Genomic DNA, 20,622 nt, shown 5'->3' with positions numbered 1-20,622 from the left:
ATTTGGCCTTTGAAAATCAGAATTCTAAAGGGAGCAAAAAAATCTAAATATTTAGAAAATGGCCCCATAATTTTTGATACAGTAGTATGCAAAAGTTTGTGTGTAATATATATATAGTGGTTTGATTATAAATATTTTATAATCAGGCGAGGTTATACTACATTCACATCCATTTCACTGCATGTTCAGGTTTGGTGAGCTTGACTTTAGTATTATTATTATTGCTTAATAAACAATCTAAACATTACAGATTGACAGCCGGCTTGACTAAAATTGTACACTGTAAAAAAAATCAGTAGAAATTACAATGTTATTGCAGCTGGTTGCCGGTAATTTACTGTGGATTTGGATGTATGTTGTTTACTGGCAGGAGTTTGTTCAAGGTTAAGTGGATTTTGAATATTGACAGGTCTTTATCTTTACAGAGTGGAACTATACAATAGCAGCCTCATGCGAAGCATTCTGGGAACCAGAAATCATCATCAACCTTTTTCTGTTTTTTGCTTCAGATTTTGTTTCCCAGAATGTTTAGCTTGATGCTGTTTTTTTAGTTTTACTCTGTAAAGAGAAAGACTTGTAAATGTTTAATGTTCATTTAACTTTGAACAAAATGTTGCCAGTAAATAACATAAACTTAAATCTACGGTAAGTTACCGGCAACCCAGCTGCAGTTTCTACGGATTTTTTTTACAGTGTAACCTTGGGCTTTTGGGATGTTAATTCAATGCACTGTGAGCTACAGGAACATTGTGAATGTAAAGTAGATACTGTATAACCAGCCTGATCTTACGAGAATTTGCGCGTCATATTTAACAAGTTGGCTAATTTGTATTAATTACAATGTAAAAAATATTTGATGGTTCAACTTAAAAGGTAAGTTGTCTGGTTGCCTTAAAAGTTTGAAGTGATTCGACTTAAAATATTAGTTGACTGTGTTATGTTGTGTCAACTAATATTTTTGAGTTGAATTAATTACATTTTTTAATGGAACCATGCAATTTACCGGTACTTTATTAAAGGATTAGTTAGTCCATTTTCTTAAAAAAAACCCCACATAATTTACTCACCACTATTTCATTCAAAATGTTGATGTCTTTCTTTGTTCAGTCGAGAAGAAATTATGTTTTTTGTGGAAAACATTCCAGAATTTTTTATTTATTTTAATGGACTTTAATGGACCCCAGCGCTTGGCAGTTTTAGTGCAGTTTCAAATTGCAGTTTCAAAGGACTCTAAATGATCCCAAACGAGGCAGGGTCTTATCTAGCGAAACGATTGTCATTTTTGGCAAGAAAAATAAAAAATATGCACTTTTAAACCACAACTTCCCGTCTTCCTCCGGTCGTGTGGCGCGCCAGCGCGACCTCATGTAATACATCGTCACGTCAAGAGGTCACAGATGACATATGTGACACAACGCCTCAGTGTTTACAAGTGTAAAGAAAGAGGACCGTTCTGACGTTGTTGTATGTCAATTGATACTAATTAATGTCTTTGTGTCAGTTTATTGTTTAAAATGGTCTGCAAATGTGCGTTTCATGTAACACGTAACCTTTCCACGTCATTACGCAATTGCTTGAGTTCGCGCTGGCTCGTCGCACGGCCGGTGGGAGGCGGGAGGTTGTGGTTTGGAGGTGCATATTTTTTGCCTCGTTTGGGATCGTTTGGAGTCCTTTGAGGCTGCAGTTTTGGGCTGCATTTGAGCTGTTGGGTGTTGGGGTCCATTAAAGTCTATTAAAGTGGAAACAAAATCCTGGAATGTTTTCCTAAAAAAACATAATTTCTTCTGGACCGAACAAAGAAAGACATCGACAGTTTGGATGACATGGTGGTGAGTAAATTGTCTGAATTTTTTTTTAAGAAAATTTACAATTTTTTATAAGTTGAATACATTTTCTTTACAGTATACAATGTTAATCGTACAAAAATGTACGATTATCATAAAAACAATAATGAAACCCCTCATAACCCTGCCCATAACCCCAGCATTACGGGCAAAAGCAAATGTACAAAAATGTACGATTGTAGTCATACAGTGTAAAAAGTGAAAAGGTAATAATGTTTTTTCAACTTAAATTTTCACTTTAGGTGAATAAACTTAATTTTTGTAAGTGTGACCAATTGAAGTAATTTTTTAAGTTGATCTAACTTTTTACAGTGTACAAATTAATACAAATTATCCACCTCATAAAATACATACAAATTGGCATGTGATACCATCAGTGTTGGGGGTAACGCATTACAAGTAACGTGCATTACGTTATAATATTACTTTTCTGAAGTAACAAGTAAACTAACGCATTACTTTATAAATGTACATAATAATTTTTGAGTTACTTTTCAGTTTAATTAATTCTATGTAAAAAAGCAATGTACTGCATTAAACTAAACGTATTAACGTAGATTTACGCACTCCATGCGTGCGCGCCTGAGTGGAGTTTCAGTCATTTTTGCGATGGAAAGCCACCTGCAAGTCCTGAAAGAGATAACATAAAAATAACGTAATCATTACTTTCCATGAAAAGTAACTAAGTAATGCAATTAGTTACTTTTTGGGAGAGTAACTTAATATTGTAATCCTTTACTTTTAAAAGTAACTTTCCCCAACACTGGATACCATTGCAAAAACCTGCATTTCACTTGTTATCCACTGTTATCAATGATGTGCTAAGCAATGCATGTTAGCAGGTGCAAATACGGTCATATCCAAATTTTCAGCATTGCCGGATGGGATTGAATGCACAGTTGAAAAAACAATATCGGTCTACAACTAATCTATGTCAACATTGTCAGTTTTAAAAGTGGTTACGTAATGTGTGGATGATTTAGCAAACACTGAGCAACAATGAAGTTAACATGACAGAAAGATCTTTTGAACCATGCACTTCTCTGGAATATTTCTGAAGATCCTGCACAAGAAATTACTGTTGTTAGTTTACTTACAGTTTACTGGGAAGAGTTGCAGCAACATTAAGAAGAGCAGCATTACTCTTTATTAGTATTACTATGATTGCTTAATAGACAATCTAAACATCACAGATTGACAGCCGGCTTGACAAAAGTTTAACCTTGAGGATACGTAAGCATAATCCTGTTCTCTATTAAACAATTATAAAAAATAAAAATGTACTTGAAAGCATTTTATCATATATTTCAATGTGCTTACATCTAAATTGTCCTGTTCTCTAACTACAGTGAAGTTTGATTTCATGGCTTCATGCATCGTAGGTACGGGCTGTATATGGTTTGGTCAATCCATTTGCGGAACCTGGAAACGGCTGTGTACACTCCTGGAAATTTGGGATCTCCACAGCCATTTCCCCAAGAGACGAGACCATAGACCCGTCCCTCACACACCAAAGGGCCACCAGAATCCCCCTGAAACAAAACAGCAGACTTTTACATGAATGTAAAAGGTTCTTAATTAAAGGAATCATTTCTTAACCTTTTACTGTCTAACATTAATTTACAGCAATAGAGCACTTAAATAACTGATAATCAGGTTTTATATATACACTCACCTAAAGGACTTTTAGGAACACCTGTTCAATTTCTCATTAATGCAATTATCTAATCAACATGGAGTTGCGTCAATGGATTTAGGGGTGTGGACCTGGTCAAGACAATCTCCTGAACTCCAAACTGAATGTCAGAATAGAAAAGAAAGGTAATTTAAGCAATTTTGAGCGTTGCAACGGGCCGGCCTGAGTATTTCACACTCTGCTCAGTTACTGGGATTTTCACGCCCAACCATTTCTAGGGTTCACAAAGAATGGTGTGAAAAGGGAAAAACATCAAGTATGTGGCAGTCCTGTGACCGAAAATGCCTTGTTGCTAGATGTCAGAGGAGAATGAACCGACTGATTCAAACTGATAGAAGAGCAACTTTGACTGAAATAAACACTTGTTACAACCGAAGTATGCAGCAAAGCATTTGTGAAGCCACAACACGCACAACCTTGAGTCAGATGGTCTACAACAGCAGAAGACCCCACCGGGTACCATCATCTCCACTACAAATAGGAAAAGAGGCTACAATTTGCACGAGCTCAACTCATTTCAAATTAGTTTCTTGAACATGACTCTACTAATATGGCCCCCACAGTCACCAGATCTCAACCCAATAGAGCATCTTTGTGGTGGAACGGGAGCTTCGTGCCCTGGATGTGCATCCCACAAATTTCTAAAGAATGCTTTCAGCACCTTGTTGAATCAATGCCACGTAGAATTAATGCAGTTCTGAAGGCGAAACAGGTTCACACACAGTATTAGTATGGTGTTCCTAATAATCCTTTAGGTGAGTGTATATAAAGGCTTATGCCTATTCTTCAAATTCCTAACTTCTTTGGTTTCCAAGAAGAAGAGCTCACATGAATGTATCTCTTTTTAAAATTTAATGAGATACAGGTTTGTGCAATCCGGAGGTATACCTTACATGCATCTTTTCCCCCTTTGCTTGTCCCCGCACAGATCATATTGGCTGTAATGTTTCCATTGAAAGATTCACTGCCATTGCACTTGGCAGTAGAGACGATGGGGACTTTGACTGTCTGGAGAGTGAGGGGATTTTGACCTCCACTGTGGCTGGTGGAGCCCCACCCAGACACGCGGCAAATCCTGCCCGCCAGTAACCCTGCATTCTGTTTGGGGAGTGGGGCGAGGGACACATACCTGTTCAGCTCTATGGGCACACTAAGCTGAAAGAAACCATATATAGAACTAGATCAGGACAAGAGTGGCAGAAAACACAGCTTTCATCATTAAACTTTTATTCTGTATCAACATATGCCAAGGTTACCACTATCTAGCTGTTGTTTTTGCTTGCTACATATTTGGACACTTAAGTTGGAATTACATTGCATTATTTAAAAAAAATTAAGTCAAATGTCATCTGCAAACTAATTATTCTTAAAATTAACTTTGCTCATACCTTTATTAGCATGATGTCTGCATTATTAGTGCTCCTGTTGTACAGTGGATGTGGGATCAGAGACTGAGGTTTGGACAACTGCTCAGTTCCCTCATAAGTACCCAGACTAAAATCTCCAGCCACCACCATCATGTCACCAACCCTTAAAGACAAGCAACAAGACCATCAACATGAAAAAAACAGCCTGAGCTAGTCGATATCCGGTCCAAGCATAACCATCTGAAAAGTACCCAAGATCCCTTTAAACAAGTTGGCTGGAAGATCAATAAAGGCCTGAAAACTGCAAACGTCTGACATTAGTTGATTTTTTTTCAATAAAAATTCAAATTGAAATGCCTTATGTCTGAATTGCAGTCATCACTTGCTCTGCACAGATGTTCTTTGTGAAGGACATGAGATGGATGACAATATTTCTCCCTGTTAGCAGCCTCAGCTGTGCCAAGCAACAGATAAGCCAACATCTATTAAGTACCACACAGTGATGACAGGTCAAGGTTACAGCTCATCCTGTCTGAATGTCTGCCATAACCTGGCTTTCATCTCACTCACAGATTTGGCCATTAGTCAGGAGATCAGTTACTAAAAAAAAACATTATTGAGAGATTTCTTTAAAAAATATCACAGACCCATTGCAATGAGCAGCTGTGAGCACCCAGTATTTATGGACCAGACATCCACCGCAGAAGTGCACACCTTTGGAGCTTTGTATTGATACAATGTATTTGATTGAATTCGGTGATGGGGTGTATCCTCCAACAATGCGCCCCTGAATGAAGTCCAGACCTATGAGGAAAATAAACAGATTTTTTCAAGTTTTCAAAGAAGCCAGTGTTGAATTTTTAATCTCATTCCTATTCGTGCTGAATTGAATACTAATAAAATAAAACCTGATATTTTGGGCTAAATGACCAGATATTATTTAAAGTTGCATTTAAATTATTAGTATACAGGTGCTGGTCATATAATTAGAATATCCTCAAAAAGTTGATTTTTTTCACTAATTTCATTCAAAAAGTGAAACTTGTATATTATATTCATTTATTTCACACAGACTGATATATTTCAAATGTTTATTTCTTTAAATTTTGGTGACTATAACTGATAACTAAGAAAAATCCCAAATTCAGTATCTCAGAAAATTATAATATTGTAAAAGGTTCAATTTTGAAGACACCTGGTGCCACACTCTAATCAGCTACGTTCACAGAGCTTTGTGTCTAAGCACGTTAATAGAGAGGCGAAGGGAAAGAAAAGATGTGGTAGAAAAAAGTGTACAAGCAATAGGGATAACCTCACCCTGGAGAGGATTGTCAAACAAATCCTTTCTTTGTACACTTAAAAATCCTTTCTTTGTATTGGTCTTAAGTAATAGTCAAATTTTCTGAGATACTGAATTTGGGATTTTCCTTAGTAGTCAGTTATAATCATCAAAATTAAAAGAAATAAACATCTGAAATATATCAGTCTGTGTGTAATGAATGAATATAAATAAAACTTTCACTTTTTGAAGGGAATTAATAAATCAACTTTTTGATGATATTCTAATTATATGAATTATATGATTTGGCAGATGCCTTTATCCAAAGTGACTTAGAGTGATTTTAATCTTTGTACTGTGTATCGTGAATGTGTTAGCATTTAGCATAGCCCCATTCATTCCTTAGGATCCAAACAGGGATGAATTTAGAAGCCACCAAACACTTCCCTGTTTTCCCTATTTAAAGACTGTTACATGAGTAGTTACACGAGTAAGTATGGTGGCACAAAATAAAACGTTTGTTTGGATCCTAAGGAATGAATGGGGCTAGGCTAAATGCTAACACATTCAAGAAACGCTGTACAAAGATTAAAAGTGCACGCATTGAAAAAAGATAGGTATGTATTAATTTGTCTAAGTTGAGGTAAGAACTTTGAAAAACAGTGGTGTTTTCCTTTAAGTTGGAACAACTTTTCTTTACAGTATACGAAGTAAATCGTACAAAAATGTACAATTATCATAAAAAACAATAACGAAACCCCACTCATAATCCTGACCATAACCCCAGCGTCACGGGCAAAAGCAAATGTACAAAAATGTACGATTGTAGCCATACAGTGTAAAAAGTTAAAAGGTAATAACGTTTTTTTTCAACTTAAAATTTCACTTTAGGTGAAAAATTTAGGTTGAATAAACTTCATTTTTGTAAGCGTTACCGATTGACGTAATTTTTTAAGTTGATTCAACTTCTTACAGCGTACAAATGAATACAAATTATCCACCTCATAAAATACATACGAATTGCCATGTAATACCATTACAAAATCCTGCATTTTGCATGTTATTCACTGTAATCAATGATGTGCTAAGCAATACATGCTAACAGGTGCAAATACGGTCATATCCAAATCTTTAGCATTGCTGGATGGGATTGAATGCAGAACTGAAAAAACAATATCGGTCTACCACTAATCTATGTCAACATTGTCAGTTTCAATAGTGGTTACGTAATGGGTGGATGATTTAGCAAACACTGAGCAACAATGAAGTTTAAATGACAGAAAGATCTATTGATCCATGCACCTCTCTGGAATATTTCTGAAAATCCCGCACAAGAAATGTAATTACTGTTGTTAGTGTACTTACAGTTCACTGGGAAGAGTTGCAGCAGCACTAAGAAGAGCAGTAATGCCATTGCAAAGCAAACCTGTAAAGCAAGGCTGAATGTTGGCTGGGCTATATCAAGCAAAACCCTTGACATCCTGCTAGAGAAATCACATCAATGCCGTTCCTCAGGTTTCCAGAGTTCTAATTTCAGTTTTCATAGCTAACAATGTTTGATTCATGAATCGAAAACTAATGGGAGTTGATCTTTCAGCAGGGTTCTCCTTTATTACAGTAAACATAAAGTCAATGAATTATATGAGAGTATATAGCACTTAAAGTGGCTGATTATCAGCCACACTTTAAAAAAACAGCATTTTTGTCAAATCAACATATGTTTTTGTTACTTTAACTTAAAAAAATTAAGTTCAATTCAAACAATTTCAGCTTGTTTTTTATAAGTTATGTCAACTTATCACAGGTCAAAAGTTGTTTTAACTTCATGCTGCATTTTTTTTTCAGTGCAAGGATCAACTTTTAGTGCTATTATCTATTAGTGCTAAATGTCCATCTTATCACATTATATATCCTTTACATGGATGTGAATTTATCAGTTGTTGTTTGGAAATCCTCTGTCCTCTGCGTGAGACATCAGCAGTCATCAGATTTCATTCATAATGCAGTAGCACACTTGAGCAGTTGGGTTGTGTCTTTGTGTTACTATTATCAACCCTGAGGGAACATGAATCACACAGAGAGACAGCGACAGCAAAGGCAGGGTTATGAGCAAGATACAGTATGAGTTAACATAGCATTTCATTTTATATTTCATCTTATATGACTTAATATGTGTGTTCCCAGGAATCGAACCCTCAGCCTTTACACCGCTAATAACGCTTTATCACCTGATGTACCTTTAAGAAACGAGAGGGGAGATTAACTCAATTCAATTTATTTCAAATTTTATTTATATAGCGCTTTTCACAATTGGTTATTGTTTCAAAGCAGCTTTACATTAAAAGAAGCAGGGGAAACACAGAAAAATCGACAGACAATATAAGTAGCAAAATACAGCGGCTATGAATAAACTTTAAAGAGTAACTAAACCCTTAACCAACTTTTTTTAGTTAATGATCTGTAAGAATGATGCTTTATTAGTGCTGTTCATTGATTTTAGTACATTTTTTGACATTTGGATATAAAGTGTTTCAATACTTCAATATATGGTGTAAAAACGTCTGAGTGCTGCCCTCTTCAGGTTGAACGGTGGCTACTGCAGTTGAATTTTCCTATTGGATGTTGGGTCCAAAAAGTAACTCGTGACGTAAGCAGGTTCAAGCTCACCACGCCCTTGTTACGATCTCACCAATGCTTGGTACGAGCTAGTTCGTCGTCCCCTCTATCTCCGTTGGGATCTGCCCACTTTTCTCGCATTTTTCAAATATTGCCAGTGGGTAGAGTCAGGCTCTGACCAGGGGTTTAGTTACGCTTTAAGCGAGCGTATTAATAATGTCTCGTATACAGAGGGTGCTAAGTTAAGCCAGTGTTGGCTGACTCCCTGGGGTTAAAAAACCCCCTAGGTGAAAAACCTCTGGGAGGAACAAAAAGTCATAGGAGGAAAAAAAACTTGAGATATATATATATATATATATATATATATATATATATATATATATATATATTTATATGGGATGTAAACGGTATGTAAACAGATAAGGATATTTAACGGGTTCCGTCGTTGGTCAGGCATCGGCTGGGCATCACGTTGAAGCACGGCCAGTAGATCAGTGGTGTGTTGACCTCCATGGCAGCCGGAACTGGGTCTGTTTGTCCCAATGTCCTCGGGGCCGTTCGCATGTAATGCAAGTGTCACACACAGTGTTGTGTTTTAATATATGCGCAGATATAGACAGGCTAGCTATTGCGGCATAAGTATATTACCCAGATGAGTTATGTGAATGCTTTGTTCCATACAAGCTAACTATTGCGAGATAAGTATAATATACTAGACAAATTATGTGAATGCTTTGTTAAAGAAAAAAAGTCTTAATTTTAGATTTAAAGTGATTGACTGTGTCTGATTCAGGGACATCAGTTGGCAAATCATTCCAGAGCTTATGGGCTAAGTAGGGAAAGGTAGCAAAGTACAGTGGCTAAGATTAGACCATAGAAGTGAATGGAGTAATAATGCTGGGTCTGGCAACTGGAACTGTTAGTGGGTCTGTTAGTGTCAGTGGCGGATGTTGACATCTCTTCCGAATGGCACGAATTCAAAATATGTGTTCGGAGTGTCATGTGTGTTGCTCGTCATGTTCGGATCAAATAACAAGCTTGCTGGACACGTGTCAAAAGGATTTATGAAAAAAGAGATGCTTGCGTTCACAAAATATACTCGCAAGACACTAATTTAACACTAAACTCTGATTACACACGAGATTAAGTGAGTATCTGGCAAACACGAGCGCCTATTTTATCATAAACCCCTTCGAAGCGTCTGCAGCAGGCTCATATTTTGACATCACGCGTGATGCACATAAATTTACATGACATGACGAACACATATTTCGAAATGAAGAGCCACAAACATGACGTGATACATACATGTTGTGATGCGCTTCACATTGTGGGGTTAGGGTTAAGTCTACAATATGTAAAACACTGAACAAGCAGGGTATCCATGGCGAACACCACAAAGGAAGCCTCTGCTTACTAAAAAGAAGATTGCTGCACGCCTGAAGTTTGCAAAAGAGCACATTGACACTCCACAGCGGTATTGGCAAAATGTTTTGTGTACTGATGAAACTAAGATTGAACTATTTTTAGAAAAATAAAATAAAACCCAACGCTACATCTGGTGTAGAAAGGGCACGGCATATCATCATGAAAACATCATCCCAACTGTAAAGTGTGGTGGAGGAAACATCATGATTTGGGCCTGGCCAGCTTGCAATCATTAAGGGGAAGATGAATTCCCAAGTATATCAGACAATTCTTCAGAATAATGTGAGAATGTCTGTATCTCAGCTGTAAATGTGTAGAAGGGGAGTTATGCAGCAGGACAATGACCCAAAACACAGGAGTAAGTCCACAACAGAATGGCTTCTGAAAAACAAAATCCACCTTTTGGAGTGGCCAAGTCAGAGCCCAGACCTCAACCCAATAGAGATGCTATGGATTGACTTGAAGAGGGCCATACATATCTGAAGACATCTAAAGAGCTAAAGCAGTTCGGAAGCAGGAAGAATGGGCTAAAATTTCTCCTCAATGATGTGCAGGTCTGATCCACAGTTACAGTAAGCGTCTGGTTGAGGTTATTGCTGCCAAGGGAGGGAGGGTCAACCAATTTTTTATTCTAAGGGTTCACTTACTTTTTCCACTGCCATTTTGAATGTTGAATGAGTGTGTTCAATAAAGACATGAAAGATCAGAATTTTTTGTGTAATTATTTTTAGACACATTATGTTTATCATTACCATTGACTTTTTATGTCACATTTATTCAGAAAACCATGCAATTCCAAAAGGTTCACATACTTTTTCTTGCCACTGTATATGCGTGATTAACACAAATCTACCAAAGTACACTTTCATTACATCAATAAAGGGAGCCATATGTTTTTGGACAGAGACAAACAGCAAACACTTCCAAGGTGGAGCTCTCCCCTGAGGATACTGATGTGCATTAATAAACGCCAAGGGATATTAGAAAGACCTTGTTCACAGCTGCTTTAGTTACCACTATTCCAGTGCCCTTTCCACCCAATTTTACAGTCACCCGATATCCCATTCACCAGCAAACAGTTTTATCAAACCAAAGAGTCAATAGATATTTGAGTTCAAGGTACTCTTTATGAATCAAAGACTGTGGCATCAAATTAAAGTGCTATTGAAAGCTTTTGGGTCAGACAAGTTTTGTCATGTTATTGTTTTTGTTGTTGGGTATAGTTAGTGTACAAACAACACCACAAAACCCTGTGGAGAGATGCGGTTACACTATAAAAGCAAAGACAATATCTTCAGCTTCTTTAGTACTGTTAAGCGGTTATTGGGATTATTACTGCCCAGGATTGAGCTTTCCATGCTCTGGGTGAGTTAAACCAATTTTATGTTTGTTTGTGTTTATGGCTGGAAGTCATATATGATATATTTTAGGCTGTATGTAATACACATACAGTCCCTTTGGATATTTTGAAGAAAGCCCATATATTTTTTCTTCTCAAAACGCAACCTATAGCACTGCATCACATCTAAACTATTGCATGATAGATACCTTTATTAACTGTTTGTTCTGTAAAACATTTTACTAGTCTATTAACATTTACTCAAGTCAAAAAGTTGGGTTACCATGTTTATATTTTACACATTGCGTGTTGGGTTCATCCCTGTTTGACCCAATGCTGAGTGTAGTCTATGCGTCATTTTTTGACCTCCATGTGTCCTCTGTGTTTTAGATCCCTCAAACATGAAGAAATGTTTTGAATTCATTTTGCTCCTAATCATCTTAACCCTTCAAGGTAAAACAATTCATTCCCGAATAACAGAGCATCTAAATACAATGCATATTCAATAGTTGCAGTACGTGCATACATTACAGGAATCTGTCGGTGAGGCGTTTTTGTGTTGTTGTGGAGGATATGAGCTTTATCATTATTCCTCCCATTCACAGGATCACTGCAGCAGAGAATCATTGGAGGACAGGAGGTTCAGCCCTATTCCATCAAATATCAGGCCTCTGTTCAGTACAACAACTATCATTACTGCGGTGGGACTCTCATACACCCACAGTGGGTGGTTTGTGCTGCCCACTGCTGGAGGCCGTGAGTATTACACCCATAGCACATGGTGTAAAATCGGACTCCCCTGTTTCTCCATAGGTCCACAAGACCGTAAAGGTCAGGGCTATTCAATTCCTGTCCAAGCGGGCGGGTGTCCTGCAGAGTTTAACTCTAACCCTAAACCAAGGCACCTGAAGAAGCTAATGGAAGTCTACAGGGTTGAAAATGACAGGCTGGTGTGTTAGATAAACTCTGTTGGACATCGGCCCTCCATGACCGGAATTGAATAGGCCAGGGTATCCCATTGGTTTGAAAAAGGTGCTCATAGGTGCTCTTTTTACGTTCGATATGGTACCTTGATGTGCACGTTTTTTTCTGAGCCTTGAGCGAGGACTTGTGCGTGCTTCCCAGCAGAAATTCATTCTTTCTGCATTTCATAATTAAGGCACAATAAAATGTCATGTCAATATGTCCATGGCACGAAATTCAGCTTTTTTCGTGACTTGAGCAGGAATGTCTTTTTCGTGACACTTGCTAAAATTTCTTTTAAATAGTTTTTAGTTTTTTTCCGATGTATTTTTTTAATGTATTTTTCTATTTTCTTACCATTGTCGCTTGAGGTTGGGGTTAGTGCCATGGACATAAATAAATTGATCAAATTTGAGATCATGTTGGTATACACACAGTGTGATATAAGTAAAGGTATATAAGAAGAATGTAGTGCACAGTGAGGAGGAAATAACATACAAGTACATATGGCAACAGCAAATAAAAAAAAAATCATTGAATTATCTATTGGTTATTATCATTGTTTGTTTTCGATCTACACTGTCACATGTTATATTATATGTTGTTGTCTGCAGGAATTATTTAATCCGAGTGGTTCTGGGTGAACATGACCTCTCCATAAAAGAGGGCTTTGAGCAGGTGTTCAATGTGTCGAAAGTGCTGGTCTATTACATGTATAACTACAGGACATTTGATAGTGACCTCATGCTCTTGAAAGTAAGTTATAAATAAAAATAAAAAGTTATAAATCAGCCATTACCTAAATGACTACATATATCTGTTTTCTAGTTGAAAAGATATGTAATAAATTGTCCACCCATAGATGAAAGTGATTCCATTTCATATAATTTTTTCTCTTCCATTAAACACATATGTTTAGCAAAATGTCATAGCTGCTCTATTTCATAAAGTGGACAGTTTTGAAAAGTCGAATAAAAAAAAAACATGAGAACACTGCAAAAATTTTTACGGAGCCTCTAAGGGGACATGGAGCAAAAATTAAATATAGTTTAGTTTCACGTGCGCACGTAAAATATTGTGTACGCACGTGAAACTTTTTGCGTGCTCATGTGAAAGTATCGCTTTCACGTGCGCTCGCGAAAGTTTCACGCGAGCACGCAAAACTAAACTTAAAAAAATTCTTCACGTCAAGGTTTCGCGTGAGCACATAAAACTAAACTTTAGAGTTTTTTACTACAATGTCACCTTAGGGGCTCGGTAAAATTGGTGCTTAAAACAAGCAAAAAATTGGCCAATGAAATAAGAAAACATTTCTTGAATAAGTTTCCTTTTTTTATTACCGAGACATTGGAGTAAAAAAAATCTAAAGTTTAGTTTCGCGTGCTCACGTGAACTATCGCGTGCGCACGTGAATCTATCGCGTGCGCACCTGACACTAAACTTTATTTAATTTTGCACCATGTCCCCTTCGGGGCTCCAAATTTCATAAACACTTAATTCAAGACTTAATTTTTTTTCTTATTTCATTGGCAGATTTTTTTGCTTGTTTTAAGCACATATTCGCTTAATTTTTTTGTCTACAAACTAGACTTATTTTTCTATGTCATTTTGCTCATCAAGAAAAAACATCTTAAATTTAAGAATCTTTAGATATTTTTACTGAAAACAAGACAAAAATACTAAGTAAGACAGTCATTTTTTGCAGTGAATGTAACTTTTCTTAAACCTGGTTTTATACATTGATCTTTACATCAGCTGGAGAAGCCGGCAGAGCTCAATGCTTATGTTCAGCCAGCAGTAATGCCGGTCTCAAGCAGTCCTACCTTACTAGGGGGCACAACATGCACAGTGAGCGGCTGGGGCGTCACACAGGTGTACAGTTATTACCTGTCACCTGTCCTTCGCGCCGTGGACGTCCTCATCATCCCTCAGTGTCAATACTACTATTACTACAGAATAACAGACAACATGGTGTGCGCTGGCTATCCGTTTGGTGGAAAGGATTCCTGCCAGGTGAGTCAGGATGGGTGGTGATTTAGTTTAGGGATTTGTGACCCTGTCTGTGAAATCCAGGCTAAAGTTTTATAATCTAAATATGAGATTAAAATTTTATTTCTCTCATTGACTTCACATTGATTTCAATCTTTGACATGACCGTACTCAGTCAATATTAATGATATCAAGGATATTTTTTCACTGAAATAAACCTTAAATAAATGCATTGGTATTCAATTTGGAGAAATTTGACTGGGAAATGCATACAAAATTTTAACCGCAACATTACTGTAAGCCCCTTAAAATAATATGACCAACACAATTTCATGCCAATTCGTACGTATTTTACGCATTTTATTAATTCGTACGACAATTTTTGTATGTATTTTTTTCTAAACTTTTTTTAAAAGTTAGTTTTATATTTTTGGGCCAGTTTTTGCCTTTATTCAATAGTGAGGTTAGGAGAGGACAGGAAAGTACAGGGAGGAGAGAGGGGTATGGGATCGGCAAATGACGACGAGCTCAGTCGCCGAAAGTGCGAAAGCACCACATGTCGGCGCGCTGCCATCCGCTTCGAAAACATTTGTATGTATTTTTACGATGTGCATTTGCTCGTGATGTTGGGTTAGGGGCGGGGTTAGAGGTGGGGTTTCATTTATTTGTAATTTTTTATAATAATTGCACTTATTTGTACGTGCAATTATTAATTATTAATTATTAAGTATATTATGAGTATAAAAAAATGATAAACTTTAATTAAAAATAAAACAATAAACAGAAAGACGAGCAGTAACAACACATATCTTTAATGTACACAATGCAAAAACGAGAACGGACCAGGACAAAGAGAACAACAGGGTATTTAACACAATGATGAGGGTGATGACTGTCAGGTGAGGATAATAACAAACACAGTTCAGGTAAAGGAGTGAAGAGGATTGTGGGAAATCAATCCAGAGGGCAATGATTGGGGAAAACAGAGAAGGGAACGAGACGCTGCATCGCCATAACAAACTGAGAATGTGACAGGTTGTCTCACAGAGACAGAGGGGGTCTTAAAATAGAGGCATAGGTAAGCGGCTGCTTGGGGCCCCCTACCAGCGGTCATATAAGGGGGCCCCCTAACCAACCTAAAAATAAATAAAGCCTCATCATGAACACTTTAAATAAAAGCATGGTAAATTGTAATAATATTCTTAAGAAACACTTTGAAACTTTGAAGTAGTAGTTAAAATGTCCAGTTCATGTTTATCTGTCACTACACAAATACACCCCCTTCTTTCAAATTAAAATGGACTAGTCTGTAATGGTGTGCACTGTGCGGCGCAAAGATAAACACAAAGTGACAGAAGGACTGGGAAAGTACACGAACAGACAATTCAAGACAAATATAAACGCGAATTAATTGATCTTACCCAAGTGGATCAAAAAAAAAAAAAAAAGTGATGATGGGGCTTTGGTGAGTCAACCGTCTAGTTCTGCTAGTAAAAGCCCAAGCCCTAAACTGATAAAAATTATTTTGTGGTAAAGTAAATAACAATAAATAACAAAGGATGTTTTTGTCCACTATGGGGTGCTGTTGAGTTTTATTTTGGCCACAACTTTCTCTGTGTTTCAGCAAATGAAAAGATTTTTGGTGACAAATCTTATTTTGACACATATTTGGGAAAAACCCTTAAACATTTTCAAAAACTCAACAATACACTGTGGGCAAATACACAACCCTTTCATTATATTCGTGATGAAACCATCCACTAAATCAGATAAATATTTGTTAATATATTTATTTTTCATAAATCTGTTAATCAAATTTTTTCATTTACTTAGTGGGCTGGATTTTTTTTACTTTTTATCACAGTGTTGGGCATGTGAAAGATTAGTAACAACATTGGCTTTGATGCATGGCTAGTTCTTGTGCAGCATCAGATTTCATTTTTTTCTCTCTCATTTACTGTCCGTGCCTGTTTTTGCCCCATTGACTTATTCTCTATTGTGTTCTATCATGCCTATAAGTTTGTGTAGTGCTACCCTTTGTGCGTTCTCTGCTTTCCATCTGCATTTTGGAGTAAAAAAAGTCGGATAGGGGGGCCCCAAACATACCTTCGCCTTGGGCCCCCAATTTGCTAAATACGCCACTGACCATAGATCCCATATAGTCCGGCTATGAGTAACACACTTCTAGCAAAATGGTTAGACGTCTATTAAACTTTTCTGACAGCCTTATTTTAGCCTAGACGTCTAGGCTGTGTTTGGACGCCTATTAGACGCCTTTTAAACACAAAAATGCTTGCATTGATTCTGTGCTTTTTCCTCTTTTTACTAAGATTACAAAGTGAGTCTAACTTTGCTTTTCTTGGCTATAGGGCGACTCTGGCGGTCCTCTCATCTGTAATGGTTTGTTTGAGGGTATTGTGTCCTGGGGCATCAGTTGTGCCAACCCGTTCTTCCCTGGAGTCTACACTAAAGTCCGCAACTACATCTCCTGGATCAACTGGATAATTAATAATGACTCGAACCCTTAAAAGATACTGAACTGCCACATTAAAATGACACCAGAGTATGACCAGTGGTCTGTTTTGAGATGTGAGCTGAATAATTGCATTAAAAGTTGCTTTAATCTTTTATATCAACTAAAGAATTTCTTTATAAACCATCAATTTTATACAATGCGAAAGAAAATAATCCCAAAACACAACACAACAGAGAACACTTATAACTGAACATTTAGTTTTGGATATCAGACTGACTGGAGCAAATTCATGGTTATATTGTCATAAAATAAAATTTTCAATGATAGGTGCCTGTTGATGTAAATTTAAGTTTAAGTATTTCTGCTTTTCACAAAAATAAAAACCCATAACAGCCACAATTCCCTATTCCTATATTTTAATAGACCATTTCAAAAGATGTAAACAACACTGCAGAAGCACTTCCTGGTTAAAGGAATAGTCTACTCATTTTCAATATTAAAATATGTTATTACCTTAACTAAGAATTGTTGATACATCCCTCTATCATCTGTGTGCGTGCACGTAAGCGCTGGAGCGCACTGCGACGCTTCGATAGCATTTAGCTTAGCCCCATTCATTCAATGGTACCATTTAGAGATAAAGTTAGAAGTGACCAAACACATCAATGTTTTTCCTATTTAAGACGAGTAGTTATACGAGCAAGTTTGGTGGTACAAAATAAAACGTAGCGCTTTTCTAAGCGGATTTAAAAGAGGAACTATATTTTATGGCGTAATAGCACTTTTGGGAGTAATTCGACTCGCCTGAAAAGTCCGCTCCCCTTCTCCCTCTCATAATGGGAGAGGGAGAGTGTTACTGCGCCGAGTCGAAGTACTCCCAAAAGTGCTATTACGCCATAAAATATAGTTCCTCTTTTTAATCCGCTTAGAAAAGCGCTACGTTTTATTTTGTACCACCAAACTTGCTCGTATAACTACTCGTCTTAAATAGGAAAAACGTTGATGTGTTTGGTCACTTCTAACTTTATCTCTAAATGGTAGCATTGAATGAATGGGGCTAAGCTAAATGCTATCGAAGCGTCGCAGCGCACTCCAGCGCTTACGTGCACGCACACAGATGATAGAGGGATGTATCAACAGTTCTTAGTTAAGGTAATAACATATTTTAATATTGAAAATGAGTAGATCATTCCTTCAAGTTTTTTCACACTAGATAAACGTTGGGATAAAACCAACAGAACATATAGAACTGAATCAAAAAGTCAAACAAACATCTTAAAGGTAATGATATATGTAAAAAAAAATGAAACAGGAAGTGTTTCTGGACCAGTGTTGTTTACATCTTTTGAAACGGTCTATATCCTGTATATCTACTTGTGTTATTTTGAGGCAAGAGGTCATAATGAATTGAAAATGTTCTGACACAGCGTATCGTTGCAGTTCAGTTGTCTGGTGGTGGAAAAGCAAATCCTTTCTCATTGTTATTCCATTGTCACCATTATTGTGCAGTGATCAAACCTCATCCTCACTGTCTCTCAGCATGTCTGAGGGGAAATACTGCCATCTAGACATTATATAACTGTGCAGTTTGACAGCCCTACACATTAAACACAGAAAGTGATTAACCCCAGGCTGCAGCCTGGACGATGGGGCGGGGCGACCACCATATTTATCCCCCCCGCCATTGGCATTTTACTCAGACCCAGCACGCAGCAGTTAGCGTTGAAACGATGGCAACTGCGTCAGCAGAGTAATAATAACCAAGTTGATTGCATGAGGTGAGTAAAAGTGGAAGAAACAGTAAAATACATTTTATTAGTAAAAGGAACTAATTTTATTTGTTTTATTTAAAATTACAGATTTTGAACTGTTGCCTAAGAATTAAAGGCACACAAGGCAAGTCTGAGTATTATTTCTCTACTAGCTCCCCCTAGTGTCTGGGAGTAAATGCTTTCTATATCTGAGACTTTACGAGACTGAAGGACACCGGGTCGGATACAGCGAACTTGCAAGTGGGGTATTCTTCCTACAGACGGTAGGGGCGGGCGAGAGAGTCTTAATTCGTCATGTAATGAGTCATTTAACCATATACCGACTTACGAGGATGATTTATTAACATAAAAATGCTGCCTTGTGTCCCTTTAAAGCACATCGCTTTCCGCATGGTAAAGTAAGAGTCTAAATTATTTTATTGAAAACGAGATAACGAGTATGATAGTTTTTTTGTTACAGGATGTCACTAAAGTGCGTTTACATGCACAGTCTTATGCCGATTATGCTTAATAAACTGACACACGTGGGGTCATGTAAACGTGTAAAACGGTTTTCTTTAATCGGGGAATGCCCATAAATGGCGTAAGCAAAAACCGATCGGCACAGGTAGTTTTTTGCTCATTACCCCGATTTCGCGTGGCATGTAAACACCTTAACCGCCTTTCTCGCGGTTTTGTCCATGTGCGCGTGTGAAAGATAAACGTCAGACGCGGAAGTAAGCGCAAAGTAACGCATAAAAGTCTCTGCTCTACTAAAGCAGTTGGCAGAGAAACTGCGAAAATAAAAACTGATGTTATATTTTCAGGTTCTGGAGACACGAAAAGAGATAAACAATATAGCTTAAGACAGATATGCCGTGGTCGGCTTTTTGATCGACTATTATGCACTTTAGGCGATGACGTCACTACCTGCGAGAAACCTGACAAATCTCCAAGTCCCATGTAAACGCAGTTGTCTGTATAGACCGTATGTTGATTTGCATGTACACGCACGAAAACAGTTTTTTTTATAATAAGCAGATTTTTGATATAGTTATCCGCTTATTCTGTGCATGTAAACGTACAAAATATGATAGTGATAGTGACCAGGGGCACGTTCAAGATCAAAACGGTGTGCAATGTTTTGCTACGGTTTCCGTGTTGAACGACATGTTTCCTGGAAATGGTGTGCACCGATGTGCAACAGGGTTTGAGATCGTTGCACAACGTTTATTAAACAGAAACGCTGATGTGTTGAACACCCTGTTGTGATGACGCAAGAGTTGCAACTACGGTAGCTGAGAGGGCATTCTTTGTGTTCTTTTTTAAATGTTTCTAAAGCCTGATGAAATCGTTACATGTGTGTTTAATACTGTGAAATACCCCTGATGTTACAGTCACTGACCTGGCCATCCAGAATGAAAGACAACATTCCAACTTGAACCCATTGAGCGAGCTGTCTCTTTAGTACCACGTGGTTTATATACATCTTGCCGCTGATTGGGCCAACATTTCTGACACACCCACCAAACGAGAAAACGCATCTAAAACCTGTTGGACACCGTTGCACACCGTTTCCAGGAAACATGTCGTTCAACCCGGAAACCGTAGCCAAACGTTGTGGACCGGTGTGAGCTTGAACGTGCCATAGATATACTGTTGCGGTCGAGCCATGGGGCCGCCATCTTAGATCGGTCACCTGCTCCACTCAGTGTAATCTGACAGGTGGAATGAGCTATCAGTGCATTTAATTCATCATATCTCAGTGAATATCAAACTGATTTTCACACGTTTTTTTTGCTGTAAAGGTCATTCATGGAGCTATGATACAGGACACATGGTTTGGCGTATTTTAACCCCTTATGTGTCGCAAA

At 37.5% G+C, this 20,622-nt stretch overlaps 2 protein-coding genes across 6 annotated transcripts in view; one reads left to right on the top strand and one right to left on the bottom strand.

Annotated features, from left to right (window-relative positions):
• The window catches only part of LOC129427207 (tRNA pseudouridine synthase-like 1), a 60,691-nt gene extending 43,229 nt beyond the window's left edge, over nucleotides 1-17,462 (top strand). Inside the window, exons 4-8 of one of the 5 annotated variants that reach the window (XM_073875895.1) lie at nucleotides 11,960-12,022; nucleotides 12,175-12,325; nucleotides 13,147-13,288; nucleotides 14,288-14,545; nucleotides 16,891-17,462. In XM_073875895.1, coding sequence (XP_073731996.1) covers nucleotides 11,960-12,022; nucleotides 12,175-12,325; nucleotides 13,147-13,288; nucleotides 14,288-14,545; nucleotides 16,891-17,049 — 773 coding nt within the window. In that variant the 3' untranslated portion in view covers nucleotides 17,050-17,462. The remainder of the gene's footprint in view (nucleotides 1-11,959; nucleotides 12,023-12,174; nucleotides 12,326-13,146; nucleotides 13,289-14,287; nucleotides 14,546-16,890) is intronic. The other 4 variants (XM_073875894.1, XM_073875892.1, XM_073875893.1 and 1 more) reach the window with 4 other exon arrangements.
• LOC129427210 (trypsin) lies at nucleotides 1,874-7,857 on the bottom strand. Its single transcript, XM_055183526.2, has 5 exons — nucleotides 7,552-7,857; nucleotides 5,555-5,711; nucleotides 4,929-5,070; nucleotides 4,429-4,695; nucleotides 1,874-3,376 (listed from the first exon to the last, which is right to left on the bottom strand). The coding sequence occupies exons 1-5, from the start codon at nucleotides 7,664-7,666 to the stop codon at nucleotides 3,206-3,208; spliced, it is 852 nt and encodes a 283-aa protein (XP_055039501.2). The 5' UTR covers nucleotides 7,667-7,857; the 3' UTR covers nucleotides 1,874-3,205.
• Nucleotides 17,463-20,622: the final 3,160 nt, after the last annotated feature.

This window comes from Misgurnus anguillicaudatus, chromosome 14 (assembly GCF_027580225.2).
Source record: "Misgurnus anguillicaudatus chromosome 14, ASM2758022v2, whole genome shotgun sequence".
Classification (NCBI taxonomy): Eukaryota; Metazoa; Chordata; class Actinopteri; order Cypriniformes; family Cobitidae; genus Misgurnus; species Misgurnus anguillicaudatus.
Note: the sequence above shows the minus strand (reverse complement) of the source record. Positions and strands in the feature narration are given on the sequence as shown.

Coding starts and splice junctions, on each gene's coding strand:
- LOC129427210 (XM_055183526.2), bottom strand. CDS start 7,666: ATGTCAAGGGTTTTGCTTGATATAGCCCAGCCAACATTCAGCCTTGCT. Junction 5,071..5,554: donor ACAGCTGCTCATTGCAATGG/GTCTGTGATATT, acceptor CTTGTCTTTAAG/GGTTGGTGACATGATGGTGG. Junction 3,377..4,428: donor GGGGAAAAGATGCATGTAAG/GTATACCTCCGG, acceptor GTTTTGTTTCAG/GGGGATTCTGGTGGCCCTTT.